The sequence below is a fragment of the Solanum lycopersicum genome, chromosome 4 (assembly GCF_036512215.1).
Source record: "Solanum lycopersicum chromosome 4, SLM_r2.1".
Taxonomy (NCBI): domain Eukaryota; kingdom Viridiplantae; phylum Streptophyta; class Magnoliopsida; order Solanales; family Solanaceae; genus Solanum; species Solanum lycopersicum.
Genome location: NC_090803.1, coordinates 3335702 through 3362727, shown reverse-complemented (window position 1 = coordinate 3362727; position 27026 = coordinate 3335702). Strand labels below are relative to the sequence as shown.

Below are 27026 nucleotides of genomic sequence, written 5' to 3'. Positions count from 1 at the left end.
TACACATAGAATATGTGATATCACCGTCTTTCACATCTAAAAATATCCAAATAAATATTGATCAAATTTTTTTTAAAAAAAAATTCACGTCTAAAAATTATTGTAACATATCTCGAAATTGAGTTTTGAGAACGATGACAAAAATAAAATAGAATAGAAGTTCTATATATATATATTGACATAAGCCAAATTTAAGGAGAAAAAAAGAGGAACGGTTTTCTGCAAAGCCAAAAACCTCCCAAATTTCCCTTTTCAAGAATCTCACCATTTTCCCATTTTGCAAAATTCTCTAAAATTTCATCTCTCAAACAGCATAAACCCTAATTTAACTCTCTATTTTTCAGTGTTTGTATGCAAATATAGCAAAAATCAAGCACATATACAGACGGAAATGATCCATGGTTATGGTCATGATGCATCAGCATCAGCATCATCACTCCACTGCTCCCTCAACTCATCCAATCAATCCTCCCCCACCTTCTTCAGCTTCCGTTCTTAGATCCCCCAACACACCTACTTCAAATACCCAGCTATTTCCTTCCATTGGGTCGCCTTCTGTGGAACATGGGTTGCCGTTAGCACGGGTTAAGCTCTCCGATATTGTACCTTATGATGGAGCTCCGGTTGGGCCTTATTTGCGGGCTGTGGAAGCGCTTTCAGGATCACTTATGCGGCATAACGCTGCGGTGATTGAGCTCGGTGGTGAAGGTACGGCAGTGTTGCGTTGTGGGTTGGAGTCGGCGAGGTACTTTTTTAAGACGAGGGCGGTTGCTCAGAATGGTGGGGGTGGCGCTGGTGGGGCCGCGTTGGGCAAGAGTGGTCGTGGGGTTTATATATACAGAGCTGGAAGGTAAGGAGTAGCAGCAAAATGTGTTCTTTTTTCCCCTTTTTTTTAAGCTGTAGAATTTAACTACTATGCATAGTCAATTCCAAACCAAGAAAAAGTGGGTTGCAGCAGGTTGAGAGTTGCTTAAAATAATCTAGAAGTTCATTTGATTACAACGATTATGTATGTGCATATGGATAGAGGGGAAAGGAGGCTACTTTGTGGTTTAGGCCTAATTGATGGGGTGATGATTGGTTGGTGAATGAATGTAATTGATTGTTGGTCATCAGTACTCCTCACTCCTTAGTACGATACCTCAATGCATAATGTTTGTTTGTGCTCTAGACTGTAAAAAACTTGATCATGCTAGTGTTTTGCTCTGAGGAGGTCCATTCTGACACTTTTTGACACCTTTATAAAGCTGAGAAAGTCTGATTCTTATAGAGATGTAGGAACAGAAAAAGAGTCTTATACAATCAGAGTCAGAATATGTGAATGATTAATGGAGTGAGGGAACTTATTTCCATGTCTGGCATTGCTTTCGATAGGGTTGGTTTGCAGAGGTCAGAAAGAGGGATTTGTTTGATGCAAATGGCGTACAAATAGTAAAAAATTTTGAAGTCTATTTGCTAAAAAGTTATTTTTTTCCTTAGTGTACAACAGCTGAACTTGCATTGTGCTTGTCAGTAACTATGTTGCTCAGACTCTTCAAAAATTGTCAACGAGTACGTCTCAGATTCTCCAAAATTAGTGTATTTTTGGAGAATTCGACACCAGTGTGGCATCGAAAGTGATGGGGGCCTTTCTTTTTTGTTTTTGTATAGATGGCTCCCTCTGTATACAATACCAACTCTTAATGCTTATTTTTTTTTATTAACCAATTACTTACTTAAAACAACCTCTAGTTGAATTTGAATACATTCTTGTTAAGCCTGTCTAGTTTCCTTTTAGTAGTCTCGAACATCTCAAATTTAAGGGTTAGACGCTCTTCCATATGGGATTAATGATTTGATAATCAGCTTTTATATGCTAGGCCTTTGGAAGACATGGACTCTTCTCCCCCATGCATGACTGAAGTTTTCCGCTGCATGGGAAGGGCAGCTCGTGCTGCTTTATGTGCAATTGCAAGGCATCTTCGATTGCGAAGCGAGTAAGAACTTCTGTCATGGCTTGATCATATCATTCAGACTCTTAAATGCATTCTGACCAAAGACATAGTGCTCTGTAGTGTCTTCAATCACTTGCTTGATGACAATCCGCTGCCCGTTAATGAGGCCTCTTCATCTGTTGTTGTTGCAACCTTCTCCAATACCACCTCTCAAAATGGGAAAGGAGCTATTGGAGGAGGGAAGCTAGTTACAAATGGTGAAGTAGAGAAAGGGCTGTTGACACTAGTTTCATCTGATGCTCCTGGTCTTCAGGTATTCCTGTTGATTTCTTTCAGATTTTTCATTTAAGTTTCAGATTGTGCATAGTTTCCAAATAATATGTTACAACTCCCCCCCCCCCCCCCCCTCCCTCTCTCTATGTATATATATTTTTAAAAAGCTCCTTTCTTGATCCTGTGCCATCAGTCATTTTCCTTGCTTGTTTCTTTTTTATCCCTAGGTTTGTGATCCCAATGGTCGTTGGTATCTAGCAGATAGTGGCTTGACTCCTGGGGATTTACTATTGCTTACTGGGAAAGCTCTCAGCCATGCTACTGCCGGTCTTCGTCCTGCAGCCGTATACCGGGGTTCAGCTGATAATTATGTGGGCACTACTTGTGGTGGAAGGTAGACATGGCTTGTTGAGCTTTTAAGTGGCTTACTAAATTCAGTTTACTCAAATACTGAGCTGTTCAGCTACATCTTGTAGGACATCACTTGCATTTAGGCTTATACCTCAGAGCAATGCAATACTGGATTGTTCTCCGATTACAGCTGCTGGTCATGTTATTCCTCATAGCTACGTGCCAATATCTGTAAGCCAGTTTATGGATGACCTTTCAGCCGAGGAAGACATGCTTTGTAGCAATACTGATAATGCTTATGTAAGTACTATTTCTTTTCAGATGGTCAAATGGTGTTTCTCTTTGCACAGGCAAAAGCCTTTTTCTGCAAAGTTTTAATGCTATGGGGTCTGTTTTGGTTTTGCGCCGAGTAAAAACTTCAATTTAGGTGTGAGTGCTTCATAATCAGATTATGTTCCTTTTTCTCTCAAGTCTTATCAACTCTTTTTACCGATGAGTACAAAAATAGTTCGTTAATATGGCATAACCAGCACTAAGATGGTGTTAGTCAGTTTCAAAACACCCTATACAATCATTTTCCTCCAGTAATTGGGTAACGTCAATGGAGCTCTGGTCAATCACGTATGCGTCTATTAACTTACACCAGATGACTAGAATCTAAGGTACTTATATTTTAGCGACTGTACAGGTGCACCTCTGCTTCCTTTCTCTCTGTAGCACCCAGCATACCTAAAGAATGATCGTTCAACGCTTTTTCATCCCTTTCCTGATCTTGTAACCATTCACAATTACTACTATGCTTCAGTCCCAAAGTTGAGATCTTATATATGAACCCTCACTATTCCATTTATGCTCAATTCATGTATCGTCATGCGAAATAAAAGTAAAAGTGAATAATTTAATATATGTAAATAAGTATAAAATAATAATAGAAGTCCTCTAACGGGACTAAAACTTATTCCCTACTATTAAATATCACCTATTGGAATATTTTTCCTCCATTGTGCCTTATCTTTACCAAAGTCTGCATTAATTATAATGAAATTGTTCATGTGATTTTAGGTCTATCTCCTCTCCTTTTAACACTTTTAGTCAAGCATAGTTTCACAGTTGCAAATAAGTGCATCTGTAGGTTGACACAAGACATGACCAACAATCTCAAGCTACCTTCTCTCACTTTGTCCTCAATATGTGTTACTTGAACTTTCTGACACGTGGTCAATTTAGTCTTATCTAATTTTGTATGACTGCACATCCATCTTAGTATCCACATATCTGCAACACTTTTCTTGTGGATATGTTGGATTTAGCGGTCCAACATTTATCATATAGCATTGTGGTTCATAATTGTTTTGTAGAACTTATCTTTGACCTTGTAAGCATCTTTCCATCACATAACACCCTGGTAACATTTCCATTTTGACTATCTTGTTCCGATACCATTTTGGGGACCTCTTGTATCTCCTATGACTGTTCTCATGCTAGTGACGACTCCTTCATACATGTCCTTTATGATATCTATATTATTATTCTGAATTCCTTTTTTCCCCATCACCACCAAAGGACTTCTCATGGACACTATCATATGCTTTCTCTAGGACCAATGGATACAATATGTGGAGTTTTCTCCCTTTCGCAGTAAAATTTCATCATTCTTCTTACCAAGAATATAGCCTCCATTATCTACCAGGCATAAATCCAAATTGGTTCTCTGTTTCTTGTCGTATTCCTAAGTCTACGCTTTTCCATTCTTTCTCGCAAAGAGTTTTATCTTATGACTCATTAGTTTAATGCCATGAAGTCGCACATCTCGTAACCATTCCATTCCTGCAAATTTTCATTGACAGTGCTAGGTGACCCGATATATCTCAAAGAGAAAAGAAACAACTGTCTTCAACTTCATTTCAACGAAGCATCTAGTGTTAATCATGCTTTATGTTTAATCATTTAACATAAAACATGAGACCACCTAGGGGATTTGGTCCTCTACCTCGTGTTTTCTTCTCTTTCCACATCTCTCTTGCTGCGTGCTGAGCTTGAGATTCAACTCCCGTACCACAATGTAATTTTACTTGGACAAATATTTTCCTTGGAATATGGACGTTCTTTGTTTACCTTGAATGATCAATTCCACATGAACTGGAGCAGAAATAACTTCATTTGAATGCAGCATGAATGTAGACATGTCATTCTAGGAGAAGAGGAGACATCTCATTCTAGGTCAAGATCAATATGTGACTCGAGACAATCTTAAAAAGGGAAATATCAATGTGGAACTTGTCTGCTTCTTTACATACTGGACCTGGAATTACCTTCTCTTTTGATACTTTTGAACCTTTAGTTGGATACACTCCTCTCCTTACATAACACGTCTTTTGTAATTGCACAAAAAGTGAAAACTGTTCTTGTGGTGGAAACAAAAACACTTGACGTTAGCATGTCTTTCCTATATTGGTGGTTGACACCATAATAGTTGGACCATGGATATTTTGGTCTGAATACAACATAAGAAGACATCTCATTCTTGCCCTGGATCTGCAGGTGGCCCGAGACAATGTAAATAAGGAACCATCACTCAGAAGTGTTCTTTCAGATCCCTTATCGTAAGTTTTAATTTGTCAAATGGACTTTTCTCCTTCTTTTCTGGTTAAATATAGCAGCATATTAGTTGCAAGAAAAAAAAAGAAGACAATATAGCAGCATATTTACTGCATGAGTATATTAAACTGATAAATTGACTGCATTAAAATTTACTGCATGAGTATATTAAACATCTTATACTTTCTTAGTCTCAAACTTTTAACCTGATAAATTGACATCCCTTACTTCCATTTATAGCAAGAAGTTTAAGAAACGCTGGCCTAGTTTGACTAAAGGTCTTGCAGAAGTTTTCAAGATTATATCTTCTTAAAAAATTTCCTAGCAAAATAATGCAGATAACATTTTCTTCTTAATGAAATGTAGTAAGTTTGGTGATGAACAGTATCAAGAGGGTACCGTTATAGAACAAAAGCAGGCCCTTGTTCTCCACTAAAGACTTAGAGTCTTACAAGTACATAATCTCTGCACTTATAGAAAAGCATATCTCTGTCATTCTATTACAATGTTACCCTTGCAAAAGAAATATATGGAAGCCAATTCCTCTATGTTCCATATACAGTCTGTCTGAGAGGAATTAGGTATGTTTGAAGGAAAAAATGCTAGGCAACTGTAAAACTAGCAGAGACATAACATGACCATATAGATGCCTAAAACTTGCAAACAGAACCACTGAAATGATCTAAAGAATTGGTATAAGGGATGTTTGAAGGAAAAAATGCCAGGCAACTGTAAAACTAACAGAGACGTAACATTATAGATGACTTGTACTTGCAAAACAGAACTGCTGAGAAGGTCTAAAGAGTTGGTATTCACTCTACACATGGTATTCGTACAAGAAATGTGGTTTGGTTACAGGAGCTATGAGATATTGAACGAACGCGTGCGACTCTTTTGGAACTGAGCTAGCTCTGGTTTCTCATGCTGGAAATATTTACAGAGACTTATTGCTACCCTCAATCGTGTTGAGTTAATAACTAAGTATAGTAAAAGTCTAAAAACTTGCATGCGGCTCAAACCCCAACCTCCAACTGAGGAAAAACAGTAAGAGAGAAGTCAAAACCTCTACCACTGTTAGTTGAGTTGTTGTGAGTTCCCTCTGATCTGAAAAACGTTGAATATCAGTAGAGCCAAAAAGAGGCCTTTGGCTAAATATAAGAAACAATTGAAAGCTGCATCTTGAGCCGTGAAGCTTATTTTTAATGCATGTACATCACTTAGATTAGAGCTATTACATGTTGCAGAATGTGCAGAAGTGAGGGGTCTCATAACAGTTGAGAGATTGCAAAAAGCTTTCAGATGATTTGGGGTGCTATTTTGCAAATTTTTAGCAGCTTCACGCATTTTGAGGCTGAGAGGAACTCGAGCATTAAAAGCAACTAAAGCATTAAAAGAAACACATCAATCCCGTGCTGAGACTTAACTAGAATAGAATCAAGAAGTGGATAAAGAATTTGGAACTTGCATCTGTGTTTTCTTATGGAAAGGTAGGAAAAGCTATATTTCCTACTCTTCCTTGGCCCTTAAACTAGTTAAATAGTGCATGACAACAGTGTGCTGCTTGCAGTACACAGAATGTTGGACTAAGCATATTAGTTTCAACTTCCCTTGTCAAGTGTTAATCTGGAAATTTTTGTAGCCTTCTTAATTGAACTTGATAGTCGTAGTATTTACCCCCCACCCTCCCCATTCCAAGCTTGTATCTCTATTTTTTTCTAGCTCCGTTCATGATTCATATTAGCATATGCATGGGTTATTAATGCACAGTTTCTTGCATCTGGAAAATATTTACTTTACCGTTACAATGTGAAACATTGCAGTGGCGCATTCCTTGAAGATGCTATGTTTGTTTCATGTGGACATTCCTTTGGTGGTCTCATGCTGAAAAGGGTTATTGATATGGTAGGAGTTTTTGTCTTCTTCTCAAGCCATTTTATCTGTTCTCATAAGAATATGAAGATTATTAATTGGTATGAGCTACCACAGACTTTGACCAAACCATACATGGGATATTGGTGCAACTGCTTCATGGACAAAACAACTCTTGCTTGAGCATCATTTTTCTTTTTGGTTTCATGTTGTTGTCTTCATTTATTGGGTTAGTGATGAATGAGTCAAGAACATAATCACGTTCATCTCATCATGACAGGCAAGATGTATCCTCTGCAATGCTGAAATTGAGCGTGGTTCCTTAATTCCTAACCACGGTTAGCTCCAGTTCATTTATTTCTCTCTCTCTCTCATTTATTTATACATTATATACATATCTTCTCCTTCAGACTTCCATTTTTTTTCTATAAAAAATTGTTTCCCAACACACTCTAATTAATTCTCTTCTGGTACCTCTTACTCAATTTTAAATGATTTTTCTCATTAATTCTGCCATCTGTTTTACACTATTCATCTTCAGTACTGAGAACTGCGGCTGCAGCAGTGAAGCATGAGGATGACCGAAGACTTTTCCATAATGCAGCTCTTAGAAAGCGTCGAAAAGAAGTGGGAGACATTAGGGTAAGCTTTGATTTTCCCCATTTTGCTGCAGACTTGTCCATCCAAACTGCATAGTAGCTCATTGTCTTCAGTTTTCTGGTAAAAGGAACTATCTTAATCTGGTTTTAACTTTTATGCAATGACATGACAATTAACATGTCCTAGTCAATTTTTGGATAATTTTCCGTTGCTATGTTGCTCGGATATGGGTGTGGGCACCCAATACGGTAGCAGATATAAAGGTTGGATTTATCATTACCTAAATTGTAGGATTCAGGAATATGGATAGGATTATGGGTGGTTTTTAAGGAAGAACCAATGTAAAACATATACAAGTATATATTTGACAGCTAATTGAAGTTATCAAATTATCATCTTTTTTGTGTAATTTTCTTTTTATAAGTTAACTCGTATAATAACAAATTGCTCTTGGCTATAGAATAGTCCAAAGTACCCAAGCTAGTTTGACCAAACCTAGCATGGATTGGACACCCACATCCAAATCGTGTCGGATTGAAACTCGACGCGGAAAAGTTTTTGAAGGATTTGTTAGATCTGAACTGCACAGGAATCATATATTTGGAAATTACCTAGTGAAAATGAAAATGTTGATTATGTACCTTAACATGGTATAATGGTTTATGTTCTTTTCTCATTTGTATATTGTTCTTTTGATAGTGAAGTCAAAACCTTGTTGAATGATTTCCCTTTGGTAGATTTGGCAGATTGCATAGTTTGTTTAGGGAAAGCAAAGGCTTATCCAGTTTTTGCTATCCTTTTCTTGCCTTGGAAAAAGTTTGGATTTAGTGATATCTATGTTCATCCGTATTTAGGCTCTGTTTTAGATTAGGGCAAATCGCAAATTTCTTGCTTCATTGACCTATAAATGTTTGAAATTTGAAATTATCTTTGTTGAATATACCTGTGAGTGATTCTTCGAAAATCCTCATTACTTTAATTCGTCCAGGAGAATGGTGAGCTTCCTTCTGAAAATGGACCGCATAAAGGTGTTCAGTATCCATTCTCAGTGAATGAGAAAGTTCTTATAAAGGTGAGATCTTTACGCCTGTGCATTCTAACTTCTTGGAATCTATAGAAAAGGATTCGCCGAATTACAGTAATGTGAATGCGGAACTGTGCAGGGAAATCGGAGGACACCAGATAAATTTGTTGGAAAGGAAGCTGTAATCACATCACAGTGTCTTAATGGCTGGTTAGTTGCCTGAGCATTTCGTTAATATTTTTGCGTATCTACTGCTGTTTGAATGTCAATTTAGATCACTAACATGTATTGCGTGGATTATGCTTTGCGGTGTTTAGCTTAATTACTGAAATCTTAGAGATACACGCGCAAGACCATCCAATTTAGAGAAGTAACAAATTTGACAGCTCAAAACTTAAGCCATCATTTGATAACAATTGAGTATCCTTTGATTCTCCTTGTTTAAGGACCGCTAAAATGATCTTCTCAATTTCTCCAGGTATTTGCTTAAGATTATGGACAGCGGTGAGAATGTTCGATTGCAGTACCGCTCTCTGCGTAAGTTCCTTCCTACACAGGAAACAGAGGAGAGATGCCAGTCACAGACAATTCAGAACAGTAGCTGATTCTCATTAGATGATTTACAACCAATTTCCATGTGGATTATGTTGAGCTCCCTCTATACTCAAAAGTTTAAAGATGCAACTTTTTTTCTTGTAGCTTACATTGTTTTTACTTAGAGGATGGGGGTTTAGAGCTTATCAAAATCCTTAAGAGTTTGCTTGTATAGGATTGTAAGTGAGATAAATTTGAGGATAACAAGATGCTCATTTTTCTTGAAAAATTCCCTGTATGATGCATCAGTAGTACTTTTCAGTGCCTATTTATGTTTTCATTCATCATGTGCAAATATGAAAATCACTGTTTCATTCCTGTCCTATTTCAGATGCTTGAAGGAGCATGCACCCCTTGCTGACATGAAATGATTTAGAAAGATTCTTCTTTGTTGATGACGATCAGCTCTGCTTCTTTTTCAATCAAATCCTGATTTTCTTTTGCAAATTAACGAGTTCTTAACTTTAATCAATGAACTTGATAATGATCCAAAATTGAGTTTTGATTTGAAAGACCTTTCTTTGTTTTCGGACCACGAACGTGGAAGAGTGAATTCAGCAAAAAGAACTACATATCCACTATCCATTGTTGAGCATGTGGGATTTAGAAAGTTTGTAACTAGTCTCCAACCTTTATTCAAAATGGAGAATGACTTGAAATTAGAAAAGCCATATATACCAGAGAGTTTCCACACATGGCTACATGACTTACTAAGAGACGTGCTGGAAGAAACAGATAGCATGTATATAAATGATGCACAAATATAATAGGAAACTATATCAATGTCACTTCCATCTGATAAAAACTATTAAAATCAAGACGATTACATCTCATATTATGTAATAGGAAAAAGAGTTGAAACGACAAACCGGGCTTTAACTAACCGATGCAAATTGATGAGGAGACTCAGATTATAGTGTCATGTGATGTGACATTCTTAATTATCCAAGGGTGCTCCATGATCTTTTGAAGAGAGAGCCTTTTAGAAGAGTCCTTCACAAGAAGCTGCAAAAGTAAGCCATCAGAAATGGGTGCAGTCAGTGGCCATACACAGTATTATACGAAAGGTGTTCAACTAACCACCCTTAAGTCTCATGCAGTTGCGTCAATGTTCTGCAACTGCATAGACAAGGACTAATCAATATACCTGGCTAATGAGATTCTTAGCTTCAGCAGATACATCAGGTGTTGAAGGGAAGCTGAGGTCTACCTTCATAATTCTATAATACTCTTGAGTTAGTAGTACATCTTGATTTTCCAAGTAATAGTATGAAAAGAAGCAGAAGAATTGTTACCTTCTGAATGTGTCAGTCTGTCTCTCGGCCTCAAATGGAGGCACACCATATAGAAATTCATAGCAAAGGATCCCCAGGGTCCAATTGTCAACTGAATAATCATGAGCTTTGTTCTCCACCATTTCTGGTGCCAGATAGTCCAGAGTTCCGCACATTGTATGTCTCTTGCTTCTAGATTGTACAGACCACCCAAAGTCTGCAATCTTTAAGCGGCCCTGCATTTCATGTGATAATCTAATTAATATTTTACCCTTACGATGCAGCACGTTAACAATTCCCTGGTTGGTTTCAGCTGCAGTTGCTGCACAATCAAATCCAGCTCTAATTGGGACGCCCATGAAAAACCTAAGCGCTAACATTACATACATTATCTTAATAGAACCATCCTGACTGCTCTGTTATATATGGTTTTATTAGGATACATCAACAGATATACTCCCTTGATCTCAATTGTCATTATCCTATGAAATAATGGTTGAAAGACATGCAAATTATTTTAAATATACTAGCTATCTTTTGAAGGTAGTGAATTTTACAATTTAGACATTTTTTTCTTGACCAGGTTAATTTATGTTGAAACAAAATGAGATAGATAGTGCAAGCTCTGGTGATCGTCAGAATGACGTATCATATGTAAAACTTAATGTCCCACATTCACAACTTTAGCCAAAATTAATAAAGAATCAGAGGGTCGCTATTTTACTTGAGCCTGGTTATACAGCGACATGAGGTGAAATCGAAAGAAATTCTATATAACAATAGAAAGATTATAAAGCGAAAGAAATTCTATATAACAATAGAAAGATTATAAAGCGGCATTTCCAGCCTTTATAAGTTAAACAGAAAATGCAACAACAAAAGATAGGCAATGACATACTAGAAATAAGACTGATCAGAGAAGAGCTTCTTGAAGGTTGTTCAATAGGCTGATTCAATCAGCAAGCAGCAGTTAAAGTCGCCAAGGCAACTACGGTGTCAAAGCTTTGCACCAACTAGAAGTGTCAACACTCCAACAAGCTCTACTGCTTTTTCCTTTTCCGTGAAGAAAAACAGAAGCTGATTGAATTTCACAGGAAAGATATTTATGAAGGATATTACCAATATCTGGTTAGGTCAATGATCTCTCAAGGTTCAACCCTCAGGAGAGTCGGGACTAAAGAGGAAAGCTAAATTTCAAAGCAACTGGAACCTTCGAGTTGATCCATAGTGTTATGAACCTTACAAATTAGCCATATATATAGTGTGTGTTTTCTTCTTTTTAGGAGATGGTGCTAATAAAACTTAGCAGACGTGGCAAACAAAGACAGTAAGTTATCAAGATCTTACCTCATGATCAAGTAACAGGTTTTCCGGCTTTATGTCCCTGTGAATAACATGCTTCTCATGACAGTACGCCAGTGCTTGAGTGAGACTTGCAATATACTACAAAAGAAACAACCGAAGTATCAAAAGTCAAAGAACAAACATAAAGCAACAGGAAAGAAGTTGAACACTAAATGATGATTTCTACATAATTGTAATTATGTGTTCGACTATTCCATAAACAATTTTCAGATAAACACTGGAGTCATAAGAAGGACAATAGTAACGATAACATTAGTTCATTGTTCAACATTAAGCACAGAAGAAATAACATAAACAAGACACTATGAAAATGAAAAAACACCAACTGATACAAATGCAACCCAAAATTGCACCATCTTTCAAGTAGACCATACCTTACATGTCATATAGTGATAGATAACGAAAGAACTGAATCTCTATCCTCTTTGTTTGGGTTCGGGGGAAGAGGCCATCAGTTGAAACAATTTAAAAGCTCACAACTAAACAACAAAACTACACCTCAATCCCAAGCTAGTTGAGACAGCAATGAGAATCCCATAATCCATTTCGCTTCATTTGTACCCGTTTCATTCAATAATATGGAGCTCTCTAACACTAGAATCAATGAATATATGCTCATAACAAATTACATAAACAAATCCGAATACTGCAAATGAACTAAATGCTTTTGTTTCATATCTTATATGAGGAGAGCAAGCAATAGGATGTAACATACTATGGCAGCTTGTTTCTCAGACAGACGACCTATCTTCCTTAGCTCCCTATACAGCTCACCGCGATGAGCATACTCCAAAATCAAGTAAATCCGCTCCTCATCATGAAACCAACCATATAGCCTCAACACATTGGGATGATGAAGACTTGTTTGAATCTCCATTTCCCTCTTAAGCTGATGATGCAACCTGTATTTCTCTATCTGCTCCTTGAATATCACCTTCAACGCCACTATAAATCCACTCTGCAAAAATTCAAGTTCATCTTTCATGATTTTTTTTCTAATAAAATAATCCAATAAACAAACAAAACTAAAATTTCAACTTTCTGAATTCTACATCTAATACCAACACAATACTTACATTGTTTGTGCAAAAACTATCAGATTCGTCCGAACTCATATTAATTCCTGAGTCTAATGCGCATATCGGGAAACAACGAGAACGTAGAAAAACATACATTTATCTACTCATTCAAATTACCTTAACTTCGCGGGCGAGGTATACACGGCCGAATTTGCCTTTTCCGAGGGGTTTTCCGATCTCGAAATCGTTCAGGGACCATTGTTTTTTAGGGTTTTTTGGTGGTTGTTTTGGAGGTTTTAGAGATTTGGAAGCCATTTTTTGTTGGTGTTTTTGAAGGTTTAAACATACAATACTTGCAAAATTTGTTAATTAAGGAGATGATAATTATATGTTTAAGTGGATAAGTAATGTGATTAGTAGTTTTTAATTAATGCTCTAATATAAGATACTATACCCATCTAAGAATATGTATATTATAAACCCATGAAATTAAAATTTCAAAATTTTCAAATGTTTTTTGAATTTTGAAGTTCAATTTTAGACATTCAAATTTAAAGTCATGTTTGGCAAAGGTGACTCATATATATGAAATAGTTTCATGGTCAACAAGCTTTAATTGCCTATATAAAATAGGCATACAAAATATAATCATCGTCGTCTTTTCGAGGAACTTTCACAAATAGTCACAACAACAAATTTAATTATTTCATCGCTACAATTTTTATATTTATGGACTATAGCTATACTTTAAGCTTACCTCATTTGTATAATTTGCGAGTGAATTTGTGTAATCCAATTATTTTTGTATAAACTCAAAATAACAAATTCATACAATTACAAACCTATAAAGTGTAAACAGTTGTACATATTATATAAAATTGCATTGTATAAAAATTATACAAAATATATTATACAAACTCTAAATTCTACAAACATGCTAATTATACAAAAACTAAAAAATAATCCGCATAATTGTATCTAAAAATAGGTCAGCAAATTATAATAATAACAAACTATAGTTATGTTCACTAAATTGACTATTATATTTCTACTAATACGCGCAATTTCCCTTTTTTTTTTTATTTTTTATGTGAAATAGATACATAATAAATTCGTAGAAAATTGAATATTCTCTTAAAGGTTGATACAAATTCTGTAGAAGCAGAAAATATTGGTCTTTCCACAAAATTGATTTTCTCATCACATACATTACATTGCTATCAATTTTGCAAGATTGATAAAAGTTAAATATTCGACAAAATTGGCTATAACTTAAATAGTAGAGGCACTTATAAAATCAGCGCGAGTCGTCGTTAGCTCATAATGTTGTCTATTTCACATTAGTGTTGTCCTAAGCAGATGATGATGTACCAATTTCGAGTCCACGTCCAGATGAACAAAGGCGTGGGATGATGAAGATATCGCGATCCACTTGGTTACTTCCGCGCGTAGAATGCAAGCAGTATAACGTTCAAAACCCAGATCAAGCCAGAGACTGTCATCATAATGCAGATTGTGTAACCTGTCATTTCGAGTTTTAGCAAAGGATCCAAGTTCAAGTTCAAATGAAAAGAAATCTACGTTAATGGTTCTGTTACCTCATTCAGCTTTTGAAGGAAGGTCAGGTTAACTTCTTTTCGAAGACTCTCCACATCCATTGCGTATTCTTCACTAAGATCATTCAACTGTTGCCTCGTCCTCTCAAGTACCTCGTTCAATTTACAGAAGTCCTTGAAGAGTTGAACATCAGTCGATCTAAGTAGTAGTAAGTTTTTAGTTGCGTAAAGGGCCTGCAGTTAAAGCAATGTCAAGCCTATAACAGACTTTTTAAAGATGTCACCAACATATGCAAGGCAATATTTTGTATTACAGAGGCCGTGTTCAATGTATTGAAGACGGAAATGTAATGAAAGATACGCGGGATAGTCCAAATAAAACAAGTTTATGAGCCCATATACCTTATAAAGTCGTAAATCTATATGTTGTTCGAAAGACTTGCCAAACCAAGTCAATCAATTTTTTAATCAGACATCGCTCTACCAATTACTTCTCCCATCTAACCAACACTCCACCATTAAAATGCAGTACAACCGACTGATATAGCCACTTACAAAAAATGAAAGTAGGCGATTTAGTCAAGAAAAAGGATAATCCAACAGAGCGACACTTTAAACTTTGGAGGTATACGGGTGTACTCATGACGGATGCAACTGTGGATTTTACGTAAAAAGACCATCGACACTTGCTCTTCACAAAGGTCAGGCCAAAATTGCTGAGGATGAGAATCATTTCTAATATTTGAAAACCTAAGGGATCGTGCAAATGAAATTTAGACTACTAAGATACTTTAGAAATTAATGTTCATTCACACTAAAGACTACACAAACCTTTTCTGTTAGATCAAGATCGCTTGATGCCATTGAATCAACGATGGCCTTCAGTAACAATCGATTGCTAAAAAAGGAAACCTCAGCTGTGTTCTCATTTTCCAGCTGACTCTCGGCTAAATCAGCAATAAGAAACAGTGACTTCTTATGCAACCTGATATCCAGATTTGAATTGCTAAGAACCTCCTGCGTACAACGACAGAAGGAAGTTATACACTGCAGCAGTAGACGAGTTCTAACTAGACTCAATCTTCAGTGGGATCACCTGAAGCATCGTATCTCCAGCTTCCTGATAAAACAAACTTCGGCCATTCATGTTATTTCTTATTAGTGCTGAAATAGCAAATAATGCTTTTACAGCTTCTTCCGTGGTGTGAGATTTCATCATCTTCATTAGCACTGTCAATGCCCCAAGTTCCAGGACCTGAATGCAAAAGTCATTGCACAGCGTCAATACAATAGCCAGTAAATTTAGAATATAAACACAGAACTGCACACATGAAAGCGACAAAGAAACTAAATCATTAAAGACCAAACTTGTATAAAAACATAGCTCCAATACCTGCTTCTGAACAATGGGGTTGTTTTGACTGGCTTTGCCAAGAACCCATGCCGCAGCAATCCTTATTTCTGGTTCAGAATGATTAAGTATTCTTACAAGTATGCTGAAGCCTCCAAGTTTCTGCAGATCTGAAAATAAAAACCATGTAAGCATTGAGAAAGTATATATGTGCATTCAATGCTTTCTTTAAATGAAGGAATGGTGAGAAATCGGTTGATGCCTGTATAAAGAAAAACTATTGATGAATCCTCAAGAGTCAAGACATTAACAAGTACACATAAGCATCATTGAGAAGCTTCAAAAACCAAGATCAAGAAAGGGTGCTATAGTTCCTAAGAGGCCAGTTGTATGCTCTTCTAGTTCGAGCCTCCTAAAGACTTGATTATAGCCTTATTAGGTCTTGGAAGCGTGTCTATTGGGAATATATAGATGCTAATGAATTACTACAGTTGATATGAGGTCAGGTGTCATGTCTCTCTACCTCACAAAGTTAAGGGTAAGGTCTGCGTACACCTCACCCTCCCCAGACCCCACTTGTGGGGCTATACCGGGTGTGTTGTTGATGTTGATATTATGTCAGAAGTTATAAAACCAAAACCAAAAGAGGCAAAAACAAACATCTGTAAGACTGTAATAAAAGAAGTACTGAGAACTATACATACCAATTGCATTATCAATATGCTCAACAAGTACCAACAGCTCCTCTAAGGCACGGAGATGATGCTCCAGAGGTAGGGATGAATTATTTAAATCATTAACTGCAATCAGCATCAACTGCGCATCTGAGGGAATTTTCAGCTTCTCCATCAGTTCCTGGAGAAGAAACAACATATAAATGTATGAAAACCCAACTGAAGAACAAAATCATATTTAAAAAAAGGACCCTTTGGCGTTTCATACAATTGCAAGAGGTGGAAAAATAATTCCTCATTTCTTTTCTTACTTTTTTGTTTTTTTGGGGGGGGATCAGTAAAGCAAGTTAAAAGGTGAAACAAAAAGGATACACAGGTACAGACGAGATGTCCTCACTTATGTCCTATCAGTGCCCACTCCTAAAACTACCACTAAACTACAAAGAAGCAAGGAAGATAGACAGAAATATCGGTCCGAAAAAAAAATTGGATTCTTCGTCAACTATATCAACCATAGTAGAATTTAGAGACAAACAAGTAGCACAAAACTACATTTTACTTTAGTTTCTATTCTAAAGACCAAAACGTGGTTCTAGTTAGAACTGATGGAATCAGAGAAGAAACAAGATAATTTCTCATACTACTTGACAAAATCTCCCCTCCTTTATCCCAAAGCAAATTGGCAATGCAAGAAGAAATCAAGCAAATAGTAGGAGAAACCGTGCTTAAATTAGATGCTAGAGTCCCTTAATTGGGTGCTAAATATAACTCTATGAGCATGGATTTTCCCTACATGTATAAGCATTTTCTTACATCGTAATGGAATTGTTTCAACATTTAAATAAATGGTGGTCAGCATTGGGTGGCTTCTTATGTGATGTATCAACGACAAATAAAATTGAGTGATCATAGGGTGACATGGATCATGAACAGTACAATGGACATTTTATATAGAAGAAGAAAATCAAACAGATTCACCAAAATAACCGTATACACACTCCACTAGCATCTACAATTTTGAATTCATCTTCTTCTAATTCTTTACAATTTAGCTAGAACCAAAAGCTTCATCCCAAGCCCTCCCTATTTCCTACTTTAGACCACATGTTCATAAGCAAGTGTTTCATGCGAAGACTATTGAGATCAGCCTATTCAAAGTCCAAGTTTTAAGATATGTATTCATAATAAAGTTTCTATTTTATTTCCAAGAACCATTTCCTTCTTACACTAGGAGAAGGCTAACAGTGATCTCATGAATCTAGTAGGAGCTGGACATGCAACCTTTCTAGAGTAGCACATTCGTGCTATGTTCCACAGAGTGAAGTTGAATATTAAGTAGTTGAATATGTTCAACAGAGTGAAGTTGAATCCTAAAATATTAGCTCAAAAATTAAGGCACAACAATAAGATGAGGCATATTCTGCTTCTTAAGCTCCAACCAACTTTACTTGAAAGCTTCATTTATTCATTTTTCTATCAATTTACACCGTCATTTCGTCAAATCCTACACTACATTTGTTTGCAGCAATACACTCTACCTTCAATAACTTCATTTCTCAAGTTCCCCTATTATTTTCAATACATGTAGATGTTAGGAAAGAAAGGGTATTGGTTCTTTTCATCTGTGTAAGCCTTGATGGATAGATTTATCATGTACCTATGCTAGTGCAAGTTGAGGGTGTTATCAAAAACATGAAGGCACAAAGGAAGAATCACAATCTCGTCAACCGCACCTTCAATTCAGTTTGGCGTTTGTTTAGTTCCTCCGGAGACATGCGTTGAGCGACTTCTGATCTTTCTTTTAGTACTCCAGGATCCGAATGCCCTGTTTATGTATTTAGAACGAAACCAAATCATTACACATGGGTAAACATAATTGTATAATAAACTTAGTACACAAACCAAACAACCCCATAAAGTTCAAATCTTGGCTCCCTTTCTACCTTCCACCAACATAAGTACCGGATATCACACCTTATACCATCCAACTTGGTATCACGGGATAACTTACTTCACGAATCAAACAACCCCACAAAGTTCAAAGCTTGGTATCCTCGGATAAATTCATCTACGAACCAAACATCGCCATGAAGTCCAAATCTTGGTATCGTAGGATAATTTAGTCGGGTAGAGCGTACGCAGACACTCTAACAGACCTTACCTTTAACTCAAAAGTGAGCTACAACTATTGTTTCCGATAGACATTCAGCTCAAGAACAAACAGTTTATAAAAAGACACAATCAAAGTTCAATAAACAATAACAAAAACAACTACAACAATAAGCCTAATAATCCCAGTTTGCATCCTCCACACCTTCCTATCTACCATAGACACATAAGAACAAAATATTTAATTCAACCTTTCACAATTACATCTCAAAATCAAAAGTTCAAAAAGGAGATTTGAGAAAAAGTTTAAGTACCTATAGCCCATTGTAACATTCCATCTAAAGAAGAAAACCCACCATCCATATCCTCCTCTTCTTGAACCATAGCTAATTTATTGCCTTCCTCCTTAGGGTTACTAGACCCAACAACAACAACACTACTTGCAGCTACTTCACTACTCGCAAAATTTGCAATTAACACCACCATGAAAACTGCTATGAAAATGAATTTCGCCATTGCTGCTAATTACTGAGCTTTTTCTCTACTCTCTAAAAATTATTTGTTTTAATAATATATAGTAGTATTATAAATGAGAAAAACAAAATTGTATATTACGTAAATCCAACAGATTTGACCAATTGAAAGCCGCCACGTGGTTGTTATTTGTCACTGCTAGATAATTTTTTTTCAAATAAAAGTATATGCTTAAATTTTAAAAAAAATTAAAAAGAAAAAAAGGTATTAAATGAATTTGTTAGATTTATTTTTGTTTAGATAAATTGTTAATTTTTGGTTTTAAGACGGAGAAGCTTAACTTTAAGCCCAAATTGAAATTTAAAAAATAAATCAATCAATTATTTATTCTAGGGAAAATTATATATAATAGCAAACTAATAACCTAAAATAAATGGAGTAGTTAAGGTTTGATTTAATTATGCTTCATAGAAAACGTTTGCAAAAAAATTGTCAGGCGCCTCTCTCCCAAATATCTCGTTCGCCACTCTCCTCCAATCTCTCGCTCGCTTCCTCACTTTTTTTATACAAACACAAGTGTATAAAAATTGTTTCTAATTGTATAAAGTAGAGAAAATTGTATAAACACATATATTTTTGTTCCCCTCTCTCAGCTCTCGCTCGCCACCCTCGCCTTTCTCACTTATACAAACAGAAACGAAATGTATAAATTGCATTTCTGTTTGTATAAAGCGTGAGAAAATTGTATATACACATGCAATTACATATATTTTTGTCCTATACACTTATAATTATACAATAAAAATACTCCCCTACCCAGTTTTTTTTGCCTTTCTCTCTTTCTCGTTGTATACAATTTTCAAATTGTATCTAATTTCTCTCTTTCTCTTTTTATACAATTCGGTTGAATTGTATATTCCTTGTCAAGTCTCTTTTGTCTTTCTCTTTTTCTCATTTTATACAAATTCAAATTGTATATAATCGTTTTATACACTTATAATAATATATATACACTTCATTTTTATACAATTCTCTGCCCAAGTGTCTTTCTCTTTCTTGTTTTATACACTTCGTTTAATATAATTTGCTTCAAATGTATATGTATAGCGAATTATACAGTTTCTATGTTTGCTATGTAACGCAATTATGTAAATTTTATTATAGCATACAAATATAAATTTTTTATTTAGTATATGCGAAAATTGTCCTTTATTCTATTATGTTGATAGATGTCATCCTATTAGTCTTATTGCAAGTAAAATATTCTCGCATGTAGATGTTTCTTTCAACCAAAAAAATATATTCTTATGATAATTGATTATGACAATGTGACTTGTCATACAAAATAACAAGAGAAAGATACACAAGTATCCCTAAATTATTACTAAAATCCAGAGACACGTCTTAACTAAATAAGATTCTATTACTCCCTAACTTCTTTCTTTTGTAATTTTTTTTACACCTTTTTAGCTTACGTGGCATTCAAATACTTCACGTTGGTGACACCAGCGCTCCCTTCGAAGAAGAGAAGAATAAATTATACAACAAAAAATGGAAATTTTTCAGATTTATCAGACTTATTGCCAAAAATAGTCTCAAAAAAGTTACTGAAGGGATCAACTGAGCTCAGAGCATCACCTTTAAGCATTTAGAGTTGATATGCTTTCTATCTAATACCTTAAATCATTCCAGCTTGTAAACTTACTAAAACAAAGTAATGAGAAAATCACCTCATCGAAAAAAAATACAAGTAGATCGAAAAATGGAGAACTAGTCAGCAAAGGTAACGTTTAACAAAGACAGCGATGGAGCAACGCTCTAACTCGAGCCTTTTTCTTTGGTTTCATTTGCAATAGCATCAGTTACTAAAGCCATTGGTCTTTCATCTATAACCTCGTCGATTATTCCAAACTCCTTAGCCTCTTCTGGTGTCATGAAATAATCCCTATCCATATTCTTCTGAATTATGTCAAGTGGTTGTCCAGTATGTTTTGCATACAAGTCATTCAGAGTATCCCAAACCCGAACAATCTGTTTTGTGTGGATAGTTAAATCCTTAGCCTGCCCGCTATATCCACCTGAAGGCTGATGAATCATGATTGAAGCATTAGGGAGAGATCGTCTCTCACCCTTTGCGCCAGCAGCTAAGAGAAGGGATCCCATTGAAGCTGCTTGACCTAGACAGATGGTATTAATTGGAGATCGAATATACTGCATTGTATCATAGATCGCAAGACCTAGTCAATGCCAAAAAAAAGAGAAAAAAAGAGTGAGCGTTAAGATATGATCTTGCAAATTTTTCCAGCCGAGCAACTAAACTTCGAATTCTTTTCATTAGAAGTTAATACGACCCCAATGCCAGACCATTTTGTTCAAGCTTTAATCACAAAAATAGAAGTATCAGCGCGATACTCTGACCAAAATAAAAGTATTCGTCTAACTATAACGACATATGCAGAATCACATATATCATCAACCAACTTTGCATATATGATATGATGACTAGTTCAAACTGAAGAAAAAAAAGTAATCTTCAGGTCGTTAATAGCACAAATAGCATCCAACAACTTAGTTGCGCGGACTCTTCACTTTTGATGCCGCACCCGTCTCGGATTCTTCAAAAATCCACTACTTTTGGAGAATCTTACAAGCACCCGTTGGTATTTTTGAAGAATCTGTGCACTACTTTTGGAGAATCTTATAAGCACCCGTTGGCATTTTTGAAGAGTCCGAGCAACATAGTCCAACAATGTTCAAACCAGTTGAGCCCCAATCATGGTTACTAATAAAATATAACTAGAAACCAAAAATCACGCGAAATAGTAGGTATAAAGTAAATTGCCCAATGTTTCCAAATTAATCCAACTGTATACATTTCCAACATAAACTTATGATATCCAACTAACGCGTATTCAGTTTCAAGAATAAAAAAAAACTTATGATACGCAACTATAACAAGTTCTTGGTAATGGTAATAAGGGGGTTTAACGTGGAGTCTGTTACCTAAGGGGGTTTGAATTAGATCTTCCTGATCCTATCTATCCTAAGATGTGCCATTAATTTGAATATACTTTCTTAAAGTGGTCTTCCTAACAGGGCATTCTATGCATCTTCAGCTAGCTTTCCCATCTCCTACTATCCAATGACGCAGCTTCTTTTTGTTCGAAAAAAGGATAATCATTGGCCAAGGTATTCCAACTAGTCATACATAGTCAAACTCAAGACAGTTCACTATTAAGCTAAGATCTCTGCTCTAGACCGAGTATGTGTATACTGAGAGTTATTACAGTAATTATTTAGCACACTGAATATCCTTAATCAGTCTCACAGTCATAATGCCAACCGTGCTTTGGAATCCAACCATTAACAACATTGCACACAGTATTCTACTACCTTAGTGTCAGCAGGTATGCCTTATACATATGAAGGCCAAGATTGCAAAAAAGATTAAAAGTTTGCATCTTTTTCCAAAATCACACAAAAAAAGCACTTGTTCTTTCTTGATTCACCTGAGATATGAGAGCATAATTAAGACACAAATATGCAGGTTAAATTATAACTCTTAAAAGATTTCATTATTTTTTTTTTGATGAAGTTAAAAGATTTCATTATCTTGATCACATAAAAATCAGTTCGAATACCTAAAACAAATGTGAGAGAAAATATGAAGCAAATCATGATCATTTAAGAAAACAAAAAAAAATTGGTATTCAAGGACAGATAAACGAAATCGGTTTTTCTTTGTTCAAAAAAGAAAAGAATTGAATAAAACATAAAGGGAGAGGTTAGAGACTCACACATCCAAGGAGCGAACAAAAAAATAATCGTCGAAAAGGGTATAACATAAATGATGATAGCATTGCACGCCAAAAGAAATAAAACAAATAAGAGCAGCTAACTGAAAAGCCCAAAACACCATCTCCCCTCTTCTGCATGATGATTTATAATGAATATAAAGTACGCCTCAATCCCCAAATAATGTGGAGTCAGAATATGAGTCCTCACCTTCCTTTCCGTTCAATAAATATACCATTTTATACAAACGATTTCTTTATTCAAAGACAAATTAGGAATTCTCCAAACCCTACACTTATATCTGCAATAACATACATGATACAACAAAAAAAAAAACTAGTGGCCCTGGACCTAATGTAAGTATAAGAACTAAATCTAAGCCTTAATCAACCCAAACGGAAGTGTTCTGTATGAAGCTTTGTGTCCTCAAAAGAACAATTTGGAAATACTCTTTTCAAAGATCGAATCTTTTCACAAATCACATCTTCATTGATAATGAAATGGATCGTGGGCTTACTCAAACCCAAAAGCTAGCTCATGAGGGAGGATGACCTAAGACCATATAAACCAATGTGGGACCCAACATCCTTCCGCTTCTCTCTGTAAAGATTATTTTCCTTTTGAGGAGATGCGAAAACTAAAACTCTAGAAAACTACATTCAATTTTTTTTATCCCAAAGACAATCAACAAGATTAAATTCAAATCTTTGATATCGAATAATAAATATATAATCCCCTTTCCAGTTTAAGCTAAATCCCTATTTCATTACACTCCTCTCTATAAAGATGAGCCAGCAAAATTGAGCCCTCTTTGCAAATCCCTACTCAAAACGGTGCCTTAAGGAGAATCCAAAGTTGGTCACTAGCGGAAGTAGTGCGACAAAGAGCAAGAGCCGTAGCATTCACAAAAAATGGTGTAACCGCTCTTATTTCCCCCCTTTTTAAGATATGAAAAGAAACAATAAGCCAGTCAACATTGTTATTTGCCTCTAAGGAGCTGCAAAAAACTGACACTCTAGAAACTACATTCAATTGACTTATCCCAAAGCCAACCAACAACAAAAAGATAAAAACCGAATCTTGAGATTGAAAAATGAATATCTATTCTCATTTCCAGCTTTAAGCTAAATTTTCATTTCACTTCTCTCTGTAGAGATTACTATCCTCTGAGGAAATGCAAGAACTAAAACTCTTCAAAACTACATTCAATTGTTTTTATCCCAAAACAATCAACAAAAGAAAAAAACTCAAATCTTGAGATTGAATGATAAATATATAATCCTGTTTCCAGTTTAAGCTAAATCCCTATTTCATTTCACTCCTCTCTGTAAAGATGAGTCCAGCAACATTGAGCCCTCTATTCAAATCCCTACTCAAAACGGTGCCTTAAAGAGAATCCGAAGTTGGTTGCTATCAGAAGTAGCTCGACAAAGAGCAAAAATCCGTAACATTCAAAAAATGGTGTAAGCAAAAGGCAAGAACAATGGTGAGCATACTCTTGTTCCTCTCCCTTTTTAAGATAACAAAGGAAATAATAAGCCCGTCAACATTGTTATTTGCCTCTGAGGGAGATGCAAAAAATGACACTCTACAAAACTACATTCAATTGTCTTATCCAAAAAAACAAGATAAAAATCGAATCTTGAGATTAAATAATGAACTATCTATTCTCATTTTCAGTTTCAAGCTAAATTTCTATGTTGCTCAGACTCTCCAAAAATGCAGCTGCATCCATGTCGGATCCTCCAAAAGTCCTCCAAAAATGCAGTACTTTTGGAGAATCGAACACTCAAACCATCTACTTCCTCATAGTAGATGCAAAAACTAAAACTCCACAAAAACTACATTAAATGCTTCTTATCCCAAATACAATCAAGAACAAAGCAAAACAAAAATCAAATCTGGAGCTTGAATATCCAATCTCATTCCCAGTTTAAACTAAACCCCAATTTCATTTCCACAATCAATAGAGAAAAACTAATCCAAAATCCCCAAATACCCAATTTCATTTCCACAACCACAAACCTAACAAAACCAAAATTCACAACCGCAAATCAATAAAACCAACAATTCGAAAAAACACTAACCAGCAGTAACGGCGCCACCAGGAGAATTGAGATACATGTGAATAGGCTTAGAGGGGTTCTCAGATTCAAGAAAAAGAAGCTGAGCAACAACAACATGAGAAGTAGCATCATCAATTGCTCCATTAATACATATAATTCTCTCCTTTAACAACCTTGAAAATATATCATAAGCCCTTTCTCCTCTTGAAGTATGTTCAATCACCATTGGTATTAACCCATAAAATCTCTTACTATTCAAAGGGGTTCCATTGATTCTTCGATTCCATAGTTTGTGAACAATTTGGGTTCGCATGGTTGAATGAATCTTGGATGCAGAAACAAGGAAAGTGAGTTTGAAGAGAAAAAAGGGATAAGAACTGTATTTTGGGTTGAGGGTAAAGAGTTAAATTTGTTCATTATTATGAGAAAAATAAGTAAATTAAAATAAGCAGTTCAAAATCGAATCGAAATTAATATTAATTTGAATCAACTTTTTAATTATTAGTTTATTGTTAATAGGCTTTTGATTGATTGATTTCGATAATGATTTTATTTTTATTTTTTTTAATATTGGATTGATTTTTAAAGGTTAAAAGGGTTTTTTAACTAGTCAATAGGTAATTAATACTTTCATTCCTTAGTGTCTCAAATTTTTTATTATTATATAAAGTATCATTGTTAGCTTTTGAGCAAGATGTCGTTGGTCAACTAAAGTGTATGGTTCATTTGGTTTGTTCGTTGTTTATAAGTGACTTTTTTTTATATATATTTTAGTGAAATTTTAATGATTAAACAAACTGATATATTAATGATTTTATAACGATTTAGGATATCCACAAATTGATAATCCATAATTTAAAATGATAAAATTTAAAAATCTCTCTTTATAACAACTTAACATGTCTATAAATCGAACTGAATTGGTCTATACACAGCTAGAGATTCAACTTTTTGATTATCCTACAAAGTGTCATTGTTAGCTTTTGAGTAGGGATGGCAATCGAGCGGGTGGGTTTAACGTTATGTGAGGCGGGGGCGGTTTAAGGTTGTGTGGGGCAGGTTGAAGTGGGTTTTTTAAAAATTAATTTGGGGCGGGGCGGGTTGCTAGCATATGTGATTTTATGTGGTTCAAACTTAATTTTAACTTTTTACATGTTATAAGAGTGGTAGAACATTATTTATTAAAATAATTTGAGAAAACAGTCAAATGACCCCTCAGCCTATTAGTCAATCCTCAACTACACACCTAAATTTTACGGGAGTCCTATTACCCTGCTGAACTTTTTATTTTTGATATTTTATAACCCTTAAACGCTCAACTTTTGTCATACCCAGATATACACATATGTTTGAATACACGCGCTAGGTGGGCCCATTTTATTTAATTTTATTTTCTTGTTTATTTCAAGATACAGATGCAATAGACCTCACGTTTTTTAACTTATTTTTTTTAATTAGGTTAAATTCTCAATTCCAAACATAACCACATGTTTACTCTTGAATGATATCAACCTTTCTTCTTCTTCTTCAAGATTATTTGTTCAGCACATGATAATTTTAACAATGCTATGTATCATGTGATGTAATTTATTAAAGATAAATAAAATTGATTTTTGAATGAAAAATTAGATTTTGAAAATCGATATTTTCTAACGTTTCATGATTCTGCTTGCTGGAGGAAGGTGAAAAAGAATGAGTATACCTACGTTATGATTTTATATTTATGAATTGAAGAGGGAAATAACTTATTTTTTGGCATTGATATGGAGAAGAAATTTCAAGCTTCATCATACCTAGATCTAGTTGAACTTGCAATTTTATATTTATTAGTGAGGAAAATAAATTTGAACCTTGAATCTAATAGCGAAAAAAATTAGAGAAGATTAGAAACCCTAAAGGTTCAAGATTTGAAATGGAAGTTACCATTGAAGCTTTGAAATTTTCCCCTAGCTTCAAGCTTTTAAAATGGTAGAAGAAAGGAAGAAGATGAAAGATTTGTGGGAGAAAAGGGGCTTAGAAATACAAGTTATAATTGGAAGACTTATTTTAGGCTGATTTGGACTTACACGTGAATTTCAAAACACAGAAAATACGTTTTAG

At 35.3% G+C, this 27026-nt stretch overlaps 4 protein-coding genes across 5 annotated transcripts; 1 reads left to right on the top strand and 3 right to left on the bottom strand.

The window, feature by feature from the left end:
* The first annotated feature begins 139 nt into the window (after positions 1–139).
* Positions 140–9561, top strand: LOC101261219 (uncharacterized). 2 transcript variants are annotated; one of them, XM_004236784.5, is made up of 12 exons: positions 140–850; positions 1860–1976; positions 2055–2247; positions 2435–2601; positions 2684–2858; positions 5100–5161; positions 6977–7058; positions 7306–7363; positions 7567–7667; positions 8614–8697; positions 8789–8859; positions 9128–9561. In XM_004236784.5, exons 1-12 carry the CDS (start codon positions 399–401, stop codon positions 9252–9254), a joined length of 1689 nt encoding a protein of 562 aa, XP_004236832.2. In that variant the 5' UTR covers positions 140–398; the 3' UTR covers positions 9255–9561. The 2 variants fall into 2 exon arrangements, with proteins under 2 accessions (XP_004236832.2, XP_025886375.2); XM_026030590.2 differs by having other exon boundaries at positions 202–850; positions 1846–1976.
* A 115-nt stretch (positions 9562–9676) lies between these two features.
* On the bottom strand, positions 9677–13333 carry LOC101261508 (serine/threonine-protein kinase Aurora-3). Its single transcript, XM_026030591.2, has 7 exons — positions 13079–13333; positions 12598–12840; positions 11865–11960; positions 10539–10753; positions 10391–10463; positions 10128–10248; positions 9677–9873 (listed from the first exon to the last, which is right to left on the bottom strand). Exons 1-6 carry the CDS (start codon positions 13214–13216, stop codon positions 10150–10152), a joined length of 864 nt encoding a protein of 287 aa, XP_025886376.2. The 5' UTR covers positions 13217–13333; the 3' UTR covers positions 9677–9873; positions 10128–10149.
* A 709-nt stretch (positions 13334–14042) lies between these two features.
* On the bottom strand, positions 14043–19132 carry LOC101261804 (hsp70 nucleotide exchange factor FES1-like protein). The gene is made up of 8 exons (NM_001348405.1): positions 18906–19132; positions 18216–18307; positions 16513–16663; positions 15851–15978; positions 15554–15712; positions 15289–15474; positions 14500–14691; positions 14043–14423 (listed from the first exon to the last, which is right to left on the bottom strand). Exons 1-8 carry the CDS (start codon positions 19105–19107, stop codon positions 14403–14405), a joined length of 1131 nt encoding a protein of 376 aa, NP_001335334.1. The 5' UTR covers positions 19108–19132; the 3' UTR covers positions 14043–14402.
* Positions 19133–20645: 1513 nt separating this feature from the next.
* Positions 20646–25305, bottom strand: LOC101262101 (ATP-dependent Clp protease proteolytic subunit). Its single transcript, NM_001348411.1, has 2 exons — positions 24948–25305; positions 20646–21302 (listed from the first exon to the last, which is right to left on the bottom strand). Exons 1-2 carry the CDS (start codon positions 25237–25239, stop codon positions 20884–20886), a joined length of 711 nt encoding a protein of 236 aa, NP_001335340.1. The 5' UTR covers positions 25240–25305; the 3' UTR covers positions 20646–20883.
* Positions 25306–27026: the final 1721 nt, after the last annotated feature.